Source organism: Meleagris gallopavo, chromosome 10 (assembly GCF_905368555.1).
Source record: "Meleagris gallopavo chromosome 10, MGAL_WU_HG_1.1, whole genome shotgun sequence".
In the NCBI taxonomy this organism is placed as follows: Eukaryota; Metazoa; Chordata; class Aves; order Galliformes; family Phasianidae; genus Meleagris; species Meleagris gallopavo.
In genome coordinates, this window is record NC_139413.1 from 19,410,685 (window position 1) to 19,432,537 (window position 21,853).

General features: G+C 41.5%; 1 protein-coding gene and 1 long non-coding RNA gene across 10 annotated transcripts in view; one reads left to right on the forward strand and one right to left on the reverse strand.

The window, feature by feature from the left end:
- Window positions 1–21,853, forward strand: part of PTPRF (protein tyrosine phosphatase receptor type F) — a 343,189-nt gene that overhangs the window by 161,789 nt on the left and 159,547 nt on the right. For all 9 annotated transcript variants that reach the window (XM_085231921.1, XM_085231920.1, XM_085231924.1 and 6 more), the window contains exons 4-5: window positions 7,802–7,947; window positions 10,938–11,079. In XM_085231921.1, the coding sequence (XP_085088047.1) occupies window positions 7,802–7,947; window positions 10,938–11,079 (288 nt within the window). The remainder of the gene's footprint in view (window positions 1–7,801; window positions 7,948–10,937; window positions 11,080–21,853) is intronic.
- Window positions 7,083–15,302, reverse strand: LOC146543724 (uncharacterized). The gene is made up of 2 exons (XR_014885301.1): window positions 14,958–15,302; window positions 7,083–12,193 (listed from the first exon to the last, which is right to left on the reverse strand). It is a non-coding gene; the product is annotated as an uncharacterized LOC146543724 (long non-coding RNA).

The window sequence follows — 21,853 nt, forward strand, 5'->3', positions numbered from 1 at the left end:
CAGGGATTAGCCAGAGTTAAGGATTTTCTTACTAAGATGTAAAGCAGCTCACACTGATAGCCAGCCAGGCACTTTTAAGAAAGACATTCCCTTCTCTTTCAAGGCTGGTGTAATTGCAGACAACGTACCACCCTGCACATGAAATTTGGAGGCACCCTGCAGACGTGCTGGGGGAGAATTTACCTCCCTGTCCGCACTCAGGTCTGAGCTGCCCATCTAAAGCTCTCTCTACAAATAAATCGGCACCCAAAGCGTGCGGCACTGCTGAGTGACTTGCACAGCATCCGCGTGTGATGGATGACTGAGACAATTCCGTTTCGGTATCAGTGTCAGCTAATTTTAGGTGTTTAAGCTCTTTCAACAATTTCCATGATTCATAAAGAGACAGAATTAGAAATTTGCTGAAGTGCAACACTATAATGACAGGCTGTTGCTGTAGTTTATTAATATCCAGTAATCGTGGCCTTAACACTTGAGTGAACTAACTGCTCTTAGCTGCTATTTCTGTGGAATAAGCATGTTTCTCCAAACATCAGCATTTCACAGTGGGCACAGCATCCACTGGTGCGGGACAGTTTTATGTACAACCAGGTCAGACACCTGACCAGAGGGAAATGCACCAGGTCTTACATTGCTTTAAGGAGTAGTTTTTAAACGGTCAATTTTCACTAAAAGGCTATTCTGTAATTTATACTGGATTTAGAATCATAGAATCGTTAAGGTTGGAAAAACCACTAAAATCATCTAGTCCAACCATCAGCCTATGCCTGGGACTACTCCAGACTACATCCCTCAATGTCACATCTCTATAGGTCTTGAACACCGCCAGGGATGGTGACCCCACCACCTCCCTGGGCAGCCTGTGCCACTGCATCACTGCTCTTTCGCAGAAGAAATTTTCCTAATGTCCAACCTGATTGAGTGAACATAAATCCTGAAAGTGCAAAAAGGAAAAGAAGGCTTGACGAAGTTTGGGTATAAAGATGCCCCTGTGTGTGTCAGCCCCTTTACTAAAGAGCCAACAATGAGAAAGTGTCTTCTAGAAATTGTCAGTAGCACCCATTAGCTGGGAAGGTGAAGGCACAGGAGTTAAACACGTTAAGAGTTGGTGAGCTGAGATCATTGTAAATACTGATCACATTACATATATGTCCTGGCCTTGCATTTTCCTCAATTAAACTTTTTTACAGATAAACAAAGCACAACGGGTTTCTCCCTGAAATGATGACCTGGCATCCTAGTTCACGGCGCTTCCTCCAGTGGGTGGGGAAAAGCACAGCCTCTGCTGGGTGACCACTTCTCTTTTTTTAATGTAATTTTTCTACTGAAAGTTACAGAGGTCATTGAGCATGTTAAAAGATCTACTACTTTGAGATTAATATATTAATCTTTCACTTTATTTGGTTTCATTTTGTTTGAACTCCAAGGTATCTAAGAGTAACTGCATGGAAGTCTGGTTATGAAGGTGAAGAGAAAGGCAACTTGCTTGGAGATAATCTTCGTAGATTTGATTATTACAGACAAACACACTTAAAGCTGGAAAATTCAACCACTGAAATTGGATTGAAATAGTAGAATCATTTGTCCTGGCTGTTGGGCATCTTTTAAGCATTAAAACCTAACAAGATGATCAAGTGAGAGGAAGATACGCGGGTTGTGTTAAACAGCCTTCTGTATTTCAGAGCAGTCTGGAGGATGTATTGGGTTTGGAATGTTGGCTTCTGAGTTTGGGATGAGGCTGAATGTTGTTCAAAGTGGATGAGGAAAAGTGACTCATTGGATAAAGAGAAATTTGCATATGTGAGTGTGTACATAGCTTGCTCCAAAAGTAATGCCTCCTATTTGTTTCCGTGAAAACCAGAACGGATATGAAGAGCACAAGAACACTATTTGATAGAGCAAATTCTCAACTACATGATACTATTTTTCGACATAGTTGCTATCATTAACTATGTATATTTACCAGCAATGTGTATATTCACCACAGCTTGTATGCTGTGCTCATAAGAATCTGCACCAGCAGAGGTGACCCACTGTCATGGCCACCACTGCTGAAAGGCACCCCAACTTCTCACTATGCTCACGTCTGCTGTTTGGTCTCTATAAATGCTTAGCAGGTGTTGGTAAATGCCATTGAGTACCATTATTTCCACACGGAGAAATTCAGTGATATACCTTTGCTTTGTCTTTGCCTCCATGTCAGATGCCATTCTGTCAGGCTGCCCCTCTGCTGCCATCTGTCACACAGCAATAACATGTAATGAGATATTGGTGGGAAGGTTCAACCTCTACTGCTATATTGCCTCTTATGTCGTGGGCCAACATAATAAAATAGAAGGCAATATTTTCAGAGCAGCTGTTGTATATTTGTGTGTATTTAGTAAGTACCTTTTACCAAGCAAAAAAAGGACAGTTTTCAATAACCACAAAGGAACAGGAATGGTTAAGTGGTGGTAGGTATATTGGAAGGAAGGTGTGAGGATGGCTGGAGAGCCTGGTGGTTTGCATCCTGCCTTGCTGGAGATGCTTAGGAGAGAAAGAATAGTGTGAGTTTCTCCAGAGTGTCTGTTTAGTGGGCATCTATCTCTGCACAGGTATCAGTCATCCAAGATTGCAAAGATAGGGGGGAAGAGATATCCTTGTTGTATGCATAAGAACGTGCCACTTCTGTCTTCTAGACCACTTTGTTTCCTCTTAGAAGTTAGTGCACATGGGAAAGTCCTTGTCATCGTTGGTTTCTTCCCAGTGTTGTACAAGTGGAGCCACGTCATCATTTTTAACATATCCAACCTGACAGCAGCTGTGTGAAAGCAGCAGGTGTGTTTAATGGTGGAGGCTGAGGCACAGCTGTGATGGGGAAGGTTAAAGGCAGGGATTTCAACTTGAATTTCACAATTTCCAGGATAAAAAAACCATTCCTGTAACCTTTTCCTGCTCGTGTCAGTAACTTCTAATTCATTTGGCCCAGGCACCTAAATAAGGTTGCTCACGTATGCCTATTGTATATGCTTATCTAGTTATCTCCTATCAGCCTCTTTTCCTGAACAGAAGAGACTATTTTCAATCTTAATTGAGCCCAAGTCACAGAAGCTTTCTGATAAAAATGCAGGCTCCCCTATCCTACAAAGCAGCTCTTGTTTTCAGCTGCCCTGTTCCACCAGGAGCAGTGGGCACTTGCAGCTGGAGGACAGAGTGATTTTTCTTTCAAATCTCTTGCAGCAGGTGAGTGCACGTAGAGCACTTAATTGCAGAGAAGTGTTTAATAATTCATTTTTCTCAAACCTGTATGTGACTTTGTGGAGAAACAGCATGCACAAGAACAGGAGTACTGTGATTGCCAGTTTGAATTACAATTTTTGGATGAGGTGTGTTTGATGTGGGTGCTAAATACTGAAAAAGCTTCAGGATTCAATTTCATTTTCTCCTTTATTTTAAGAAACCATCTGATGATGTGTCTTTGAAATAAACATGTTAATATTTTTGTAAGTAGCATATTTATGTTGGCATATCTTACATTTCAGCCACTTGAAATGCTTTGGCTATTACAAGATTACAAGGAAATCTCTGTTATGCGACTGGTCTGTGCTTAATGTGTAGCAAAATAGAAGAGGCTGTGCTAAATATATGTGACCCAGGAGCATTTTTCAAGGCTCTGGCTGATGTTTCAGTTGGATGATGCAGATCACATAGAACTGCAAGAAGACTCACATAACAGTCACCTGCCAGGTTAGAGGGAGGGAGCTGCACCTCTGTGCTTCGGCCTTGAGGGGTATCTGCCTTTTCTCCTTGGGAAGGTGAGGAGCTGTGCCGCCTGTGGGAACTTGTGACGTTGAAGTGGCTCTGAACTGGTTTGATTTTTTTTATTTTTTTATTTTTATTTATTTATTTATTTATTTATTTAAGAAAAAGATGAAGGAAAAAGAAAAAGAATTGAAACATTACTACTCCTGGTAGGGCAAATTTTAAGATAGCTGCTGAGATGGGTTTCTGATTTATAACAATTGTTTTTGCAACAAGCAAATCATCTAGAATAGCAGAGAATGATGGTGATTTATATATATATATAGAATGGGAATGAGAGAGATGCATTTTCGTGGTTGGCTCTCTTGCTCCCAGGTGCCCTGCAGGAAGGCTGTGCCAGGAGCTGGACAGTAGGCCACGGTCTGTGCTTGCAGGCTGTAGGCTCCCCCACCCCCCCATGCTTTGCTGGTGGCACTGGCCAGCAGCCTGACTGCCTGCTGCATGCCTCGTGTCCACTGGTGCTTCTCGCTCTGCTCTCTGCACCCACGTTCTTGCAGCTCTCTTCAAACGTGACTCAAGGGAACATTTCCTGTCAGAGCTTCACAGGGCTCTGCCCGAGTACACTGCTGTTACCTGGTGTGCTGAAGCAGACTCGTATGTGCATAACCTCTGATAGCATCTCTTCCACACTGTGAGACCCTCCTTGTGATTCGCTTTATAGGATTATCCAGAAATCTTTCCTTGCTGCTCAGCAAGTGACTTTTTCAGCAGAACTACCTATGGAAGGAAAGTCCCTTTCTTTGAAATGTTTTTTTCTCAGTGGAGGGGCATATCTGAACTAGTCATCCCTCAGCCTCCAGCCAAGTATGATTCTGGCTTTTGTAAGAAAATGTCCTATTTTTCATGATGTTCCACCTCAGAACCATTCTTCCCATAAGCTCTGTAGAATAATGTAGTTTTGAGCAAAGACCAAACAGGGAAAGCTTCAGCTGCAAAGGTGAAAGTTTTCCCTTTACTCCTGCTTGAAGCTTATGAGTAAACAGAAATGATGATAGCAGTAATTTCTTCTCCTGGTGTAGTGGGAACTTGGTTATGAAGTGAAGAGCAAGAATTCATTTAGAGGGTGAGGATGGAGAATGCTTCAGGGATCTTTGCCAAGCAGAGAGGCCAGGGAGAGAGGCTGAGCTGTTTGGAGCTGTCAGATGACAAATACACAAGTCTGGAGCTGTTACTCCATGTGATGATGGAGTAAGCAGAGGTGGGTGTGATGGGAAAGCAGCCACATCTCCCTGCTGTCACCCAGGTATCATTCAGGAGGTTCTCTCTCCATTAGTCTTAGGCGTACAATCTTTTTGTTGAAAATTTGAAGAAAAAAATTATGTATTTTTTGGTATCATTAAGGAAAAGTGAGGCTTTTACTACAGAAGGCACTTCAGAACCTTATATCTTTTTTGTAGTTTGTTTGAACAACAAATTTAAACTTCAGACTTGGCCCACACATAATCATATGTGGAGACTTTGGTCATGGTGAATTTAAGAGGGAAACAAGAGAATGACTCTGTTACTGATTAAATATTGTATTTTCAGTATATCCTTATATTTCTGTGTTTCCAGGGCTAGTCCAAGAGTGCAGACTTTCAAAACAGGATAAATAAAGGCTGCTTGCACCACTACAATGTCCCTGTCCTTAGTGGGTACTGCTGCCCTTGGACATGGCTGTGGTGATGCATCCTCAGCAGCATGCTTGGGTTTGGTGGCTGGAAAGCAGCTCTGGAGATCATCATGGCCACAGAGCCTAGGAATCTCATGGAAGGTCTGTCACACTTCTGTTAGCTCTCACGGAGAGAAATGTTGGGAGTTGCTGTTAAAGTTAACGATAGCTATAAAAATATGTACGTCCGTGCCCAGCTGTTGTCCTGGGGCCAGAATTTGGAATTTTAGGTTTGTTTAATTAGTGCTTTCATTTAAAACTTCAGGGCATACAAACATTTAAAATTGCTTTGTAGAAATTCCCTTTCCCAGACTGCGTGAGAGTGTGGTTTATGTACAGGTATGCTTCTGTGACCAGTCTTAAACAACATTTGGATTTAGATGGTTTCCAGAAATGAGAGTTGCTCAGTTAAATGTGCAGGGGAAAAAGATTCATTATAAAAGTGTAAATTCAAGCTGAACAAGACAGTGGGTTTTTAAGGTTTTACTGCCTGCAAACATTCTGTTTCCTTTTGTTCTGGTTTTTAATAGTATTGATTTTTTTAAAACGTACAAAAGTAAAGTAAGTCCTCAGTGTATGAACTGGGAGTTGGTGTACACTGAGAGGTGTAATTGCATTGTGTTCTTCAAGGACAGAAGTTTTGGATTCTGCTTTATTTGTCATTTGAAAAATTTAGACTATTTTACTAAGATCACAGAGTAAATAACAGAAAATCAAAAGAACAAATCAAGTGCAGAAATGCAATACAAGGCATCAGCTCAGCACACTGCATCGCAGAACAGTCAATCACACTGCTATCACCAGCTGCCTGAACAGTAAATTAACATTTCACTGGGATAGATGAGAGGTGAATAAACACAGATATATGTAAATATAAACTAAGTAGAAATAGACGTGATTATAGATGAGTAAATATGGGAAATCAGCCTCAGTTAAGCAAGCACGCTTAATAATTGCTTGCTGTTAATGGCAGGATAGTGTGCCAAGGACTGCTGATGGTGGCCATTACAGCTTAAAAGGCTTCTTTTTCTGGGATTTTAGCTATTTTCTTTGCTCAGTCCTAAAGGCTCTCTTCACCGAGGATGAGTACCACTCAGTATGCCTCAGTATCTGTGGTCAAGGTCAGCATTTTAATCTCCTTACTCATAAGGAAAATACCTTTAAACAATGTTTTCTCTTGGGATCACTGAACCCACCTGGATCTTGAAAACTCAGCCTTTGGTCCATGGAAATCTTAATGTTAAAACCCCCTGGGTTTTGGATTTGCAGATGTCCCCATCTCCCTCAAGGCCACCCTCATGGTTGTGTCAAGAACAGGAAGGTGAGGAGCTGCGGCCAGCACATACTGCTGTCTCCTCTGTGCTGTTTCTAGGCCAGGTTCATCTCTGAAGTGGCTAATCAGAATTATATGCTACATTTCATATGTGGCTTCATGGTGACCTGTGCCTGAGTGACATCGTGGCTGTGCTCTGCAAACCCTCTGCAAGGGGTTAAATGTTTTAATGTTCTGTAAGGATAAGAGATCATCCCAGGCATCTTCCTTGGTCAAAGCAGCATTTCAAAACTGCCCTGGGATGTTGCAAAATTTCAACCTGGACACCTAATCTCATTGATCCAGAGGGCACAACTGTATTTTCATGAAACTTTTTATTGATTATTAAAATGTTACATGATTTTTTTTTTTCATTTTTGCTGAGTCTTTCAGGCCTGAATGTCACTTTGGTTTCTTTGCTGACTTTCATTTTTAGTGATTAGTTTTACCAAGCATAGCCCAGCCCGTGCAGGTTTCCAAGTACTTAGGCTGTAGGATTTTTATGCCAGTCCACATCTCAAATGAAATTAAAGGTTCTTAGTTGTGCACATAAAACTGTATCTGTTAATTTTGACAAATGCCTTAACAGCTTTCAGGAAAACGAATGTCAACGTATGGTACATTTTGTAGGTCTGGTGTGTCAGCTGTTCTATATTTTCCAGTGCTATGACCATGTTATATACTTGCAAAAAATCCTTTTATTTAAAAAAAAAAAAAAAAAAAAAAAAAAAAAAAAAAAAACAGTAAAAATTCTTTCATTTTCTCATATACTTGAAGGAATGCCTAAGGGTTGGGGGAGCCCTCTGTTGCCCTCATTTATAGGCAAAGCAGATGGACTTCATTCAGTTCAGGAAAAAGGGTACTCGAGCAGAAACCGTGCTTGTCATGTTGCAGGCTGTGCTGACTTTGTGTGACCGAAGCTGTTCAACCTGGATTTGTTGCGGGAGCACCAATTATCTTTTAATTTAGATGTATATGACTCGTTCCTTCCTTATCTGATTCTGTGTTCTCATGGGGTGATCTTGTTGTTTTTCCAGGCAAACCAACATTTATGAAAGCTCCTGAAGATCAGATTGGGATTTCTGGAGGAGTGGCCTCTTTTGTGTGTCAGGCAACAGGAGAGCCCAAGCCTCGAATCACATGGATGAAGAAGGGGAAGAAAGTCAGTTCTCAGCGGTTTGAGGTAATTAGGAAAATAAAAAATAAAATAAAATGAAAAAAGATCCTATGAAAAAAGATCCTGTGTTTGCAGGTTGTCAGTACACAGTATTCGTCACTACAGCTCAGATTTCTCTGCAACATAGCAATGCCAAATCTAGGACTTTAAAGTAAGCTTCCTTCCCTGCAGCAGTGCTATCTGTAGAGCCAGCGTTGTCGTTTGTAAGCATGATGCTGGTTGCACACACATGGGAGACCCTTCTTCAGATGAAAAACAGCTGTACGCTGAATGGTATGGCGGATAAAAGTTGCATCTAGAAGTGATTTTCTGTTGTCATTGTGAACATTGACATGATACCTCCTTGGCTACACCTGGTGTAATTTAAAAGTGGGATGTCAGAATCCTAACAGAGGGCTTTCTCAGTGAGTGCTGCTGCTAGCACCCTCAACATATATACTTGGAAAGGAGATCACGAAGCCATCTCAACGGGTAATTTGATTTCCCTAGAATCATAAAATATCCTGAGTTGGAAAGAACCCCCAAGGATCATCAAGTCCAGCTCCTGGCTCCATACAGAACCACCTACAGTTCAAACCCTGCATCTGAGAGCAGTGTCCAAATGCTCCTTGAACTCCATCAGACTTGGAGCCATGCCCATCACCCTGTGAAGCAGACTCTTTCCCTAATTCCCCCCTCCACTCTCTCCTGCTACAGCTCCATGCTGTTCCCTTAGGCCCTGTCACTGTCCCCAGAGGGCAGAGCTCAGTGCTGTCCCTCCGCTCCCTGTGAGGAGCTGCATTCCATGAGGCCTCCCCTCAGCTCCTCTGCTCTGCGCTGAGCAAACCCCGGGACCTCAGCTGCTCCTCATATATCTTGTCCTCCAGAGTTTTACCTTCGTATAGGTGTCCAATAAGGTTCATGTTTTAGATAGCAAATATGTTTCCACTGACTTTTTCCACCTTTTTCTTCACGTTGCTTTTTTTGGATTGGGTTCTTCTCTCTAAAACTGCCCTTGGAAGTGTGACCCCGCCAACATTCTGCTGCCTTTTGATGTTTTTGCTTTCCTGACTGGAGTGCAGATGACTTTGTAGCCCAGAGCAGATTGATTCAAGTCACCAATTTTAATCATGATTTTGTATGTGAGCAGGAAACATTGATTAAAGTAATCAATTTCAATCTTGTTTTACATTGGTATTTTCCCCCAATAAAGGTTTAAGTTTTGTTGTATAGTAACCATTTAAACATTCAGGTTTGCAAGTAAATATAAACTTTGTAGTGAATTTGTGGCTTACCAGAGGGATATGTGCTATTACTTATTGCATTCACGTGAGCAATCTCATACCTTTATTCACATCACTTTTGAGACAGTGCAGAGACTGGAGATAGTGAGTGATGTCTGGATATTTTGGCAGACAACTGTTAATTATACCTCATTACTACGTCTTTATTTAGAAGAAAATGGGAATTCAGTTAAAATGAGAAAAAGCCATCAAATCCAATGTAGACATGCTGAGCTATTGCACAAAAGAAGTATCCACAGTTAGCAAACTGAGCAGTGCTTCTGGTGTTGGTGTCTGCCAGGTTCTTTGTGGCTGTAGCTGTCTTCCTCACACACACAGCGTTTATTCAGAGGGCATGAAGGGGAAAAGGGCTTTCCTGCTCTTTCACCTCATAGCGTTCTAATCCTTATCACTGAACTGAATGAATGTCTGCATCTGACCATGTTGCTTTAAAATACCATGGAGGGATTATAGTAGTAGTAGATTTAGTCACAGTTCCATATTTAATTTAAAATTCAATTAAAAAAATAAAAGTAATTTCTTGAAACGTACTGCAGTCATGATCACCTTTCTCTGCCCTGTCTGCTGCTGCTTGACCCCAGAGCAGGGTTTTTTGTCATGTATTTCTATTACTTCGAGCAGAATGGTTATTCCTTCCAGTGTGAGGAACTGCAGATTTCCAGCAGTTACCTTTCTGGTTTTTCCTATCTCCTGTCACTGCAGAGCCTTGTGGCGCTTGCTGTTTTTGCATTCCCATTTTCACTCCCTCAGCCTGGAGCCATGAGAAGAGCCCATAAGTAGGGCTCTTGCAAATCAGCTGAAAGTTTTGCGCAGAGGTGATGCAGGTCCCAGGCTGACACATGTTTTTGGAAGAACACTCAGCTTAGTCTCTCTGTCTGCCCCTGAATTCCCCAGTGACAGCAGGGGTCTGTGCATATCTCTCATGTTGTCACCATCTGCAGTTTGGTTAATATTTTCAAGTTTTACAGTGCTCAGTAATAAGAGAGGGATGAGCTTGGCATTAACAGTGGCCTGAGGCTGCTTCTTCACTGGCTTGCCATTAAGGCATAGCTTATAGTGATCCAGCTGTAAGCTAACAGGTACCTCTTTCTTCTCTTGGAGTAATGTATGTTGCAGCGTCCTTAGCAGGATGGTAAGGCAATGATTTATTAAGGACTTTATTTATTATGCTGGGGAAAAAGCTATAATTATATCATTGATGATCGTGGCAGAGTTGCAAAGTACCTGATGCTGAAGGACATTACAACCCCTTGCTTTGTACTGAAGTTAGCACACGCTGCAGGTGCTCAGGCAGTTGCTGTAGGTCTGTAACTATGTTCCTAGTGATCCTACAGGAGTACATCATTCTGCTCTTCCATGAAGGTGAGAGTTGGCACTAAATTGCGATCAGCGTGATTAGTAAGACCATTAGTGCAAATACGGCTCAGATGTTTTAAATCATCAGATCCACTTCTTTATTACCAGGTTGATAGTTTTTATGCTTGACTGCTTCATAAAGAACCTCATTGGATCTTCATTTGTTCTAGGCTTCTCAGAGGGCTGATAAGTTCTTGACTGAAATTTTTGCATTTCTGGACATGGAGCAACAGACCAGTTGCACGATACTTTGTAGATTACAGGGTGTTATGTTTTGTTTTTAACCTCTGCATTATTTTGACTTTGTTTTTCTTGAAGTAGCTATTGCTTAAAAACTGCTTGCTTTTGTTGTTAAAGGTTATCGAGTTTGATGATGGGTCGGGATCTGTTCTGCGGATACAGCCGCTGCGTGTTCATCGAGACGAAGCTATCTACGAGTGCACAGCCACCAACAGTGTTGGGGAGATAAACACAAGTGCCAAATTAACAGTGTTAGAAGGTAAGTGGGAAGTGGTTTTTGTGTCCTTAGACAGCTCTGGCTTTGGTAGCTGTGTTGTAGCTCTCTTAAATGACACGGTGATATTTTAGCTTGGTTTGGAAAAGCTGCGTTCTTCCTGTTCCATTTGCTGTGATTTCTTTTAGTGATGGAAGCTGTTATTTTTCAGACAATCACAAGCAGAAAGGATGGCAGATTCTGAACTTTCCTTAAAGTGTGTTAGTTGAATTGTCTGATTGAGGTGTGTTATTCCTGGCTTGGAGGCCCAGCTAAAGAGACATTTGTATACTTTTCTCATCTGTCTGCTTTGATATAATGCCCGTCTTCAGGGAATCTGAGAATTGTGTCTGACAATCAGAAACTTAATCTTTGTTGCTGCACCTTCTGGATTAAATCAGTGCTGTTCTTTTGGAATGGATTTTTAGGCTGCTCTTCAGATTTTGAGTTTGATGCGGAATTTAGCTGGGTTTACTTTTCGCTGTAGTCATGACTTGTTATTCTCTTTCTCCTTTTGAAGAACGTATTTCTGTCCTTGTCTGATATATGGGTTTTTTTCTGCTTGCCATGTTCTATTTCTTCTAAATGGAATGTTTTGTGGAAGAGCTGTGTGGAAGATACAAGGGGCTTGTGATCACTTGATGATTTCTTTTATAGTAGATTGTCGGAATTATTGTTTGCTTTTAAGGCAAAAGGGATTTTTTCAGCACATCAATGTGTTGCAGTATTTGTTTACATATAAGATTTTGTAAGTGCATTGGGATGTTACAAACCCAGGACATTCGGCTGAATGGATTTTTTTATTTGCATTTACTAAGACAAGTGCGAGAAGGCTTAAGCAAATTGCTTGGTGTGTATGGGTAGACTGAGAAACTTTTGAGTAGGGAAAAAAACTGGGAATTATTTGTATGATTTTGAATCATCAAAATTACATGGTGTTTTTCTGTTCAGTCTGGCTGTGAGAGCACAGGAGTGGTTGTCCCATTGTGAGTGTGCCAGCCATGCAGAGTGACGCTGTTTGTTTCCTTGCTTTCCCACCGACTTCCCAGATACATCACTGTGGTCCCTTGCTCTCTCTTCCCATTTGTAGCATAGAAGTAATCATATTTTCCTCTCTGCTCTGTGACAAAGAATACATCAAACAGCTGTAATGTGCTCAGGCACTCTGATGATGGGAGTCATAGAAATCATTCAGTACTTGATGTGATTGTGTATCTTGTTTCGGGAGGTGGGGCATCTTAAAGGATCAGCTTGCTCTTCAGCGGTATTATTAAGAGATGGATAACAGGTGCTATAGACTTGAAAACTGTTAGGTAGAAGAAGCGGGTCCCTTTTGTTACTCCTTGCCTTTGCAGCCGTGTATGTGAGTACACAAAGCTCAGCAGAACTCTTTCAGCATTTTCCTTGCAGATCTGCATTTAAATGATTCTTACAACTGGATTTTTGTGATAGTAGATACTTTAATATCTAACTGTTCCATGCACATTCCTGTTTCCTTTGGTTGCTCTTGCCTTTGTGTATCTTAGATCTGTATGCACATGCACACATGCACTAATAATTTATTTGCTCTGTGTTAAATGTTCAAAGGCCCACAGAGACATGCATTGCATAAAGGAACATAACAGTATTTCTCAGCTCCGTGGAGCTCCTGCTGAGTTCCTGATGAGGTAAAACTTGCAGACCACCGCATAAATAGGGAATGCTATGAAACACCAGGAACAGGAAAAGGCATACCTGTGCTGTTTAAGAGCTATGAAAGCGATCAAGCACAGAGCCTGCTTTTCTGTTTGGAAGCTGTCTTAAATTGGGGCTAAAGCTTGATTTAACGCGATACCATGAGGTCAGAAACCATCTGCAGCTGCAGGCTTGGGACTGTGTTTTCCTCTCTAGCTGAAGAGTATCGACCCCTTCCAGGTACTCTCATAATGGGTAAAATTAAGAAGAATGGCTGTAAAGCAATTTCAGACTGCGCATGCATTTGGAGTTGTGAGCTTGCTTACAGAGGAGGAAGAGCTGCATGTGTTGGCTTAACCTGATGGAGCAGGTGAGCTCTGTTACAATGTACCTGCATCGAGAAAACACATTTTGTATCTTGCTTTCTTTTCTGAGGTTTTATGGGGGTGAGTTTATTTTTTTTCAACTGTATTGTCTCATCCTACTCTGTTGTCTGCTGTAGATTACACTGTTCCTGTATGTTAAGAACATGACATTTTTTGATGATCAAAATTCTTTTGCTGATGGGTTTGCAAAGCAGATATTTTAAGTCAGGCTGCGTTCAAACAGCCTCAATGGTCTGTAAAATACAAACGTAAAGAACCCCGCCTCTCTGGTCTGCTGCTGCTTTCCTCACCTGAATTTAGCAGAGCTATTTGGAAATGACACATTTCACGTGGAACGATTGATACCCTCAAGGCTGTCAGCTAGGATTGGATTTTCCCTCTGCTTCTGGGGTTAAAATAATTTCTGTAATTGCTCTCAGGTGGCATTTTGAATGATGCAGATATTCTGCACTTCCTTTCAAGAATTTGACTAATGCGGCGGTCCCTGATGCATGACAAAGCTCTATCAAAAACGTCCTTATGGTTACATGCTGCTAAATACAGAGTACATATTGATTTTTACATTAAAAATCCTTTATAACAATAAGTTTTAATGCTTCTGCACAATTTGCTCTTTAGAACGCAGGCCTTAACATTAAATCCTGAAGTCACAGTCAGGGTTTAGCAGGCTCTTATTAGATGTCTTTGTAGCTAACTAATCTGGAGCTTTATTTTATTTAGATTTGCACGATGTTTTACAGATCAGAGGCAGATAATCCTTTCTAATTGCTAACTTATTCTGTTCTGAATATTAAGAGAGAAGCCTGAGTCCAGTCTTCTTAAGGAAGAGGGAACCCTCAGATGTGAATCTCTTCTAACAGTTTGGTTCTCTACTTCCCTTTCACTCTCACTCCCTTCTCTCTCATTTTTTCCTCCTAACCGCAAATCCTGTTGTGTACAAACTATGTATATACTTGGTGTAACTGGAAATTATTTCTTCAGTTGATAGTAGAAGAAAAAGACGTGCATATACCTTCTCTTCTCATTTCTCTCGGGTAGCTGATAAGCTGAATTATGCATGAGTCATATTGAACATTTCTATCTTTTTTCCAATTATGACCTGGAGCAGCACAGAAGTACGTTCCTGCCTGCCTGGCAGAGGAGGAAAGCAGTGCAAGGAGGGGAGGGTAGAATCAATATGCTGACACACATTCCCAAGAAAAGCCTCGGGGACAGTTAGTGGCTCTAACAAATTAATAAATATATCATTCAGTTGTAATGTTGAGAATTACCAAGCGTTTTAAATAAGGAGATTATATGAAATGCGAGTAGGAAGGATGCCAGCGCAGAAGGACGTGGCTGCAGGCAGCCTGCAGCACTACCAGCCTGGTGCCCTTCCACCGAGCTCCACGCTCAGCACTGCAGCTGTGCTGGGAAGGGTGGCAAGAATGGTGCTTATCTCCAGTCACCTGTAAGCTGAAGAATTCCTTCTGTCTGTGGGTTCCAGCAGGAAGATAGGGAACAGCAATGCATAACAAGTCCTCGAGGCATGGGCAGGGACACATGGATTATTTGGGAAAAGAAGAAGGCTCAAATAGAGACTGCTTGGTCAGTCCCTTCTCCTAGAGCTTTCCAGCTTGAACATTGGGTTACAAGCTTTATTCCCAGAATTTGGAAACGAATTGCAAATGATTCATCAGTGCACTTAGGTTTTTATTTTTTTTTTCCCCTCTGCTGTAACCCAGAGCGTACAATCAAATCCAAGTGACACTGAATATATTCAGAGTTTCGTTTCCCTTTTGTTTTTAAGTAGGTTAAATGAAAATGAGACTCATCTCCACTTACCATTTTCAGCATAGATCTGTGCAAATCCCCGATGCAGACTCCTAATGATATGGCACGGATCTGTCTGCCCAGAGGGCAGCTCCTGATTCAGAGTACAGGTGGAAAAGCTAGGGAAGGAGTTGCCTGCTTTCAGCATTCAGGTACCCTGACAGGCTGAATTTCGCTGGTCAGATTCATGCTGTCAGCAATAAAGGAAGTTTTGGTGTGTCTCCGTGGAGCCGTGGAATGTCCCAGGGTGGGAAGCACCTCCGCATCACTGTAATTTGCTGATTACTGAACCATGTCATGAGTTTAATTTCTTTCACCATCTGCCAGCTGTATTCCAGTTCCTAGAGTTACTCTGTTTAAAATCTGTACATGATAAACATTTGACTGTTACAAATGATTTCTGCAGAGAGCTAGATCTCCCAAGGCCTGAAACAATATGTCCTTCTTGTGAACACTCTTCTAAAGCTAATTTTGTTATTGCAGTGGTAAACAGAAGTTAGCTATGTTTAATCCTTGTTTATGTTTGGTTAGTTACAGAAGGATCAGTAGGATCACTGGGCTTTGACTCATGCTTTTGTGCCTTTTTGCCAAGAAGAATTTTTAGTAGTGCATTATAGAATTGAGGCAATTATGGAAGGGAAATTGAATCCCTTTGGATGTGCTCGTTCTGATTCTGTAAATGAATTAAGCCTCCTCGTAGACTGCTGCTCCTGAGACTGGTAGTGCTCTCTTCGTGCCTCTGGTCAGGAGACCACACAGCTCTTTCCTTTTCTCATTTTGTGGCCATTGACTGTTTTGGCTTTGTTTGGTCTCTCCATGAGAAGGCAGCTGTGGTAGCAGAGATATTACCCCTGCTCATTGCTCTCTACCCAAGCAACCCAAACAGTACTTTCCATCTGTATGAGATTCAGCTCAAGGACCTCTGTAACTTGCTTTCCCAAGCACCGCAGCGCAGTGAGCCTCCACCTGCTTCACTGCTAATATGGTGATGCACAAAGAAGCCTGGAAGCATGTCACCTGTGGATTGTGACATGTCTTCTGCTTGTTAAAAAGGGAAACATTAAGCCAATTACTCATAGTAACACAATTGAGAAGTTTAGGTTGTCACCTCGAAGAGTGTAAATCCCAGCTCACGTGGACTTAAGCTATTAAAGTATAAGCGGTGTTCACAAGGAAAGAGTGCAGTATGCTGCTCAACAGCAGGTTGCCTGGCATTTCTCTGGTAAGTCAATTTAGTAGCCCTGTCATCCTGCTAAAAAGCTTTGCCATTTCTCAATTAGTGCACAACACCTAGAAGGATCCTGGAAGTTCAAGGGAAAATAGGTGTTCTCTCAGTCCCCATAGCGTAGAAGGTTGAGCAGAACTGGCAATCCATTAGAAATAGACCAAGAAAATTTATAGGGTGTTTTACTTGTATCACCATTACATCTCATGCTGCAAGAAAATCTGAAGACAGCTCATCTGTTTAATCTTTGATATCTATAGAGCACCTATCATCTCAGTACAGTTTTATCTATTTATTTTTAAAGATCAGATTCAATGATAACAGTAGTGTTACACGCAGAGCTCAGTTTTTCTAATCTTTAATAATAAAAGCTTTCTTGGCTTTGAGTGGTAGGCAAAGAATTACTTCTCAGAGGCAAAGTTTTAAATGTTGTTGGTCTCTTCCAAATAGGAGCATCAGCAGATCTTTAGAACTTATCAGACCCAAATGCCATAATTTCCATTTCTTACTCTGTTTAAATGATTAACTAATTGTACATAGCCATATAATGTATCCGTGATAGCATGTTCCATCAGAAGACTGCCATGCACTAAGGTTAACATCCAGGTTCATTCCACGAGTTTATAAAGCAAGAAATACAACCTTTGAAAAGTTTTATGTGAAACATCATGTATTTAATGCTAAGTTGAGCCCTTTGGAATCATGCGCTCCCATAAAACCTTGTGTCTGAAAAGATACTTACTCTTAATCTCGAGAATATTTGTCTTTCACAGTGAGTGACTGTTTCTGCATGTTGGCTCTCAAATGAGATCCTGTGAGATTATATCTGTGGCAGGAGGGGATGCTGTCACCTTGTTGTCAGCAAGCTGACGGCTCCAGTGGCAGAGCAGCACCCAGACACAGAACCTGTGATACAGGAAGGGCTTCCCAGATAGAAACAAATTGAAGTGGCAAACAAATAAGGAACTGTTTTCTGTAGAACTCTTTGACAGCTCTAATGCAGAGTGTGTGTTGCAACTGCTAGGTATCTTGAAATAGCATGCTGTTGTATCCTGTGAAAAAGACCTCATGCTTGGGTTGGTTTCTTTTGTTTGTTTTTGTGTTGTTGCTGTTTTGTTTTGAAGAGAATCTCCAGTTACCTCAGTGAAATAAGTGTAATTAAGGCCGTATCAAGTCACCATACTCTGCTGTGGGCAGTAGTGCCATTTAAATTCTGTACCAAGAAATATCAGGATTGTGTATTGGTTTGGGTGTGGATGACTTCTCCATTCTGTTAAGAACGTTATCTTCTAGAATTTTTTTACTCTTCATAAACTGCTGATATTAATACCATCTTAGGAAATGAAATTGGAAGGTCAAGATGCATAATTTCAAAGAGTAAAAGAATGAATCCTTTCTAGTTTTGTTGGTTGTGATCCCTTTCGTATTACGGGAAGGATGAGTATACTTAATACAAGTAATGTCTCAATGATGTATTCCTTCACATCATTTAGGCAGCAGTCAATACTTTTCGAGTTCCTATCCCTGTGGGATGTTTCTTCTATGCTGTTTGCATGTTACTTTTCTTCCAAGCACATTAATCTGTTTTATGAAAAAAACATTTGCATATTGTAGTCCAGTAGAATCATTATCCCATGCTAAGGGCATGCTTATGATGATTATAACATGTAGTACATGTTATTGGCATGTTTAGTAGTTCAAGTTAATTTCAGGGACTGATGTTCTGGGTCAGCCAATGGCAATATTTCACTTCATCATGTTGGCCGCTTCCCAGCCCGTGCTGACCAAAGCCTTTATGCTGCTGCTATGTCCAACTCTCGAGGGGGAGGAAAACAACACAATTAGGAAGAAATTCTTTACTGTAAGTGTGGTGAGACACTGGAACAGGTTGCCCAGTGAGGTTATGGATGCCCCCTCCCTGAAAGTGTTCAAGGCCAGGCTGGATGGGGAGTTTGGCAACCTGGTCTAGAGGGAGGTGTCCCTGCTTATAGCAGAGGGTTGGAACTAGATGATCTTAAAGGTCTCTTCCAACCCAAACCATTCTGTGATTCTATGAACACTTACAAATTTTTGTCACTAGTAACTGTTGTCACCTTTCTGCTTATTCCATTTCTCAAATCCCTCACAAAAATACCCAGAAGCACAGATGCTCATTTAGAGCATTGTGGCAACCTCCTGGTAACTTGTCTGTTGTGAAAATTGATAATTGAGCTCTGGGCATTTTTTTCTCTCTTCTCCTGGGCTCAGGGTGTGAAGACAGGTTGCTTCTCACTCTTGCAGCTTCCTAAGAAAGTGTTATGGAAAGTGTGTCAAGCCGTTCACTACTGCTGCTCTGCTTACAAAACGTTCTGCCTATTCCAGAGGTAAATGAGGCACACACAGATCAGTTTAACTCTGGCAGAGATCTGCTCACGCAGGCAGGTTCCTTTCTTGCTGGGGACGGTGCTGTGGCTTGCCATGTCCCAGCTGAGACCAGAGATGGCCAGATGACTGCTTCTGTGTCTTTGTTCCAGTTTAAAATCAGACAGGTTAGATTAAATTGTCTGTGGTTTAAGCTAATCTGATCTGACTCTCCATTGGAACAGATCATCGGTCCCAGCTGGGAGGCAGCAGCCACCAGCACTGCCTCGCACGTCACTGCGCAGAGGCTGGCGGTCCCATCTGCCTCCACCCCTGTGGCTACAGCAGCATCTGAAAGCTCAGGGCTGGGACTGCGAAGGGGATAAGAAGCAGGAAACTAGAAAAAAAAACTCTGGCTCGAGGAAAAGGTACTGCAGGCTTAGATGATGGAGTTTATCATCAGGATGGACTTTCAGTCCTCTCTGAGGATGTTGAGGCAGACACTAAAAAGAGTAGTTGTCTAAAAAGGATGAGAACAGAGCAGCAAATGAAGGCTGCCAGGGAGGTGTTATATGTGCTGTAAACTTTTTGGCCTAGATACTATGGAGGCAAAAAAGGTGCATCGCAATGTGGGTGTAACATACAATGTAAAATTTGAAGTAAATACATGTTAGGAGAATAAGGATGTATGGGTTGAGACGTGCTAGCTGATGCCCTAACCCAGCCCAGAATGTGACTGAGTGAGCCTTCCCTTGCACTGAAATTCCCAGCTTATCATAGATTGTCTGCCAGGTTCCAGTTCTGCCCATCTAGTCTTAGCAGACCTATTCTGCACTTATTCCTGTTTGAGGGGATTTTATTAGTATTTCCTTTAATACACGTCTAAAGATGGACCACATAGAGCCCTGCAGATGTCTTTCCCAAAGCACTGGGGGATCTGTGGATTTTTGGGGATACCCTATCCTCTTCTAGGACAGGTTGCTTTCTTCATTTAAGTGCTCTCTGGCTAGCCTGTTTTGTCTGCCTTTCTTTGCCTGCCACGTTTGTCTCATCTCTTGTTTCCAAGCAAGGCACAGCAGGCTTATCGCAAAACTTCTTAGCATTTCTTATGTTTGTGAACATGAGAAATATAATGTGAACATAATAATAGTGAACAAGAGAGCAGAGTTGATTAGGTGTCAGTGAGCCCTGATTTAGCTCTCAAAATGTTTATTTGGTAATAACTATGCTAGGGCTGGACCCAATGACTCTCAGTTAATGAATTGAGTTTGGAGGACTGGCAGCCAGGGGAAAATACTTCTATTAATGAGTTGTGCATAAATGGATCTAGAAGTCTTTTACAGAAGGAAAAAAAAAAAAAAAAAAAAAAAAAAAGGAAAACATGCAATTATAAATTAATCAATTTCTTATTTTAAAAGGCACTTAAATGGAAGTGTACTTAATCCAACTAGGAGAGACAAATAAGAAGTTAGTTCCTTTAGATAATATGAGTAACTGTCACTGTAAACCTTGTCAGAAAAAAAATCACATTTCTCATCAGATTTTATATCCACTAGTGCCCATCAGAAGCTACAAGAATAGATTTTATCATCAGATGTTTCAAAAGACCTTTCTTATGGCTGCATCTCTTTCAAGATGCCTCATTCTGAGAGTGTCTGTGGAGAACTATAGCAACCTGTTATTGACAGATGTGCTCTCTGTAGCTTATATGTTGGCCCTGCTGGTTTCTCCTGCTGACTAATAAAGTTAGTTGCTAGTATATATTTGTAGAGTCTTTGAAGTCTGTTAGGTTGTGGAACAGCCTTCTGAGAGAGTTAGTACCTCATTATTTCAACTATTGGAAATTAATGTGAAACACTGTTTGACAGTGCCATGTGAATTGTCTGCTTTGGTTCCAAGGAAAAAGGGAAGGGCAAGAGCAAGATGTCCTTAAAAGTCTTTCTGAGCACTTAAATACTTCGGCAAAATTACCTTCTGTACCTGCTCATAACTGAGAGACTCTGAGTGACTTACATGGGCACTTCAGAAGACATAGCACCATACTGATCTTCTGCAACTTCTCCTGCAGGAGAGGGAGAATATATCCATTTAATAGAACTGAAGAGTGAGTTCTTAAATGGAAAATAGAGCATGGAGAGAACAGAATGTGATAACCGTGACCATACAGAATTCGGTGCTTACAGCTACAAAAATATAAATCTCCGTATGTACAAAAGTTTCTATACTGGGCTTATGCTCCTGCCTTATCTTCTTCCTCTCGCTAAAAACTGCAGCACCACTTAAATCATTCTTGGAGAAATCACTGTTTTAAAGTGAATGCCAGAACAACATGGGACTGCTATCTCTGTACACGCTAATAAATCTGTGGCAACAGTTGTTGAGAAGGGAGACCCTGCGTGTGGGGGTGGCACACCGTGTGTGTCACTGTACCCAAGGGAGAGAACGTTTCCCAAATACTTGAACACCTCCTGCAGAAAAAAGGAAAACCACGTGAGTGCTGCTGATGGGCCACCCTTTGCGCTTGGCCTGAGAAGTTGTACAAAGCAAGGCTGGCTTTGCATTAAAGACCTGTATCTTGCTGACATCTGGTTTCTGTGCATCATGCTTATTCACAAGTCTCACATCTACTTGTCTTTAGCATCTCTCATTGATAATGTTTTGTTTAAAATACAATTTAGTCAGGAAGGCTCTACGTTTGTGGTGCCTACTAAAAAGCAGTGCCCAGAAAATAAGCAAGAGGAGTAATTGATCCTAATTTGGGGTGCAAGGAAGTAATTATTGTGACCCCTCGTTGTTAATTTGTCATCTGAGCTATTAGTGACTGACACTTGGTATAAAGATGATCTAAACTACGCTCATTCTACTTGCTGTCTTAGAAGCCCTGGGAATCTTTATGGAGGTATTAATACCTTCCCCATAGAATTTTCTGACTGCTGTTTGTTCTCGAGGATGTTTCACTTGGATAATAGTGGCTCTTTCTGGCAGTCTCACCTGCTCAGATTCTTTCTGCACAGAGCTCAGAAATAGCTCTTTAAATCCTTTTTCCTTAAGAGAACCAGTAGGTGTGAGGTATAATAAGACCTGTTTTTCCAAGACCATCTAGCTCCTTGATGAGGCAGGTTGGTTGATGCCATGGGAAAACACTGCAATGTAGACATTCATCTGCCTTGCTAATCCTGTGCTCTGTTGTTTCAATCCTTTTATCACAAGGGTCCAGCCTGGATGAAATCTTTCCAAGTTTTTGGTGTTTGAGTTGAGTGGGGAAATCCAAATAGCAATCAAAGCTATAACCTTATCCAATTATAGTGTTCACTGTTGTGCTGTTATCCAGTTTGAGACTGGC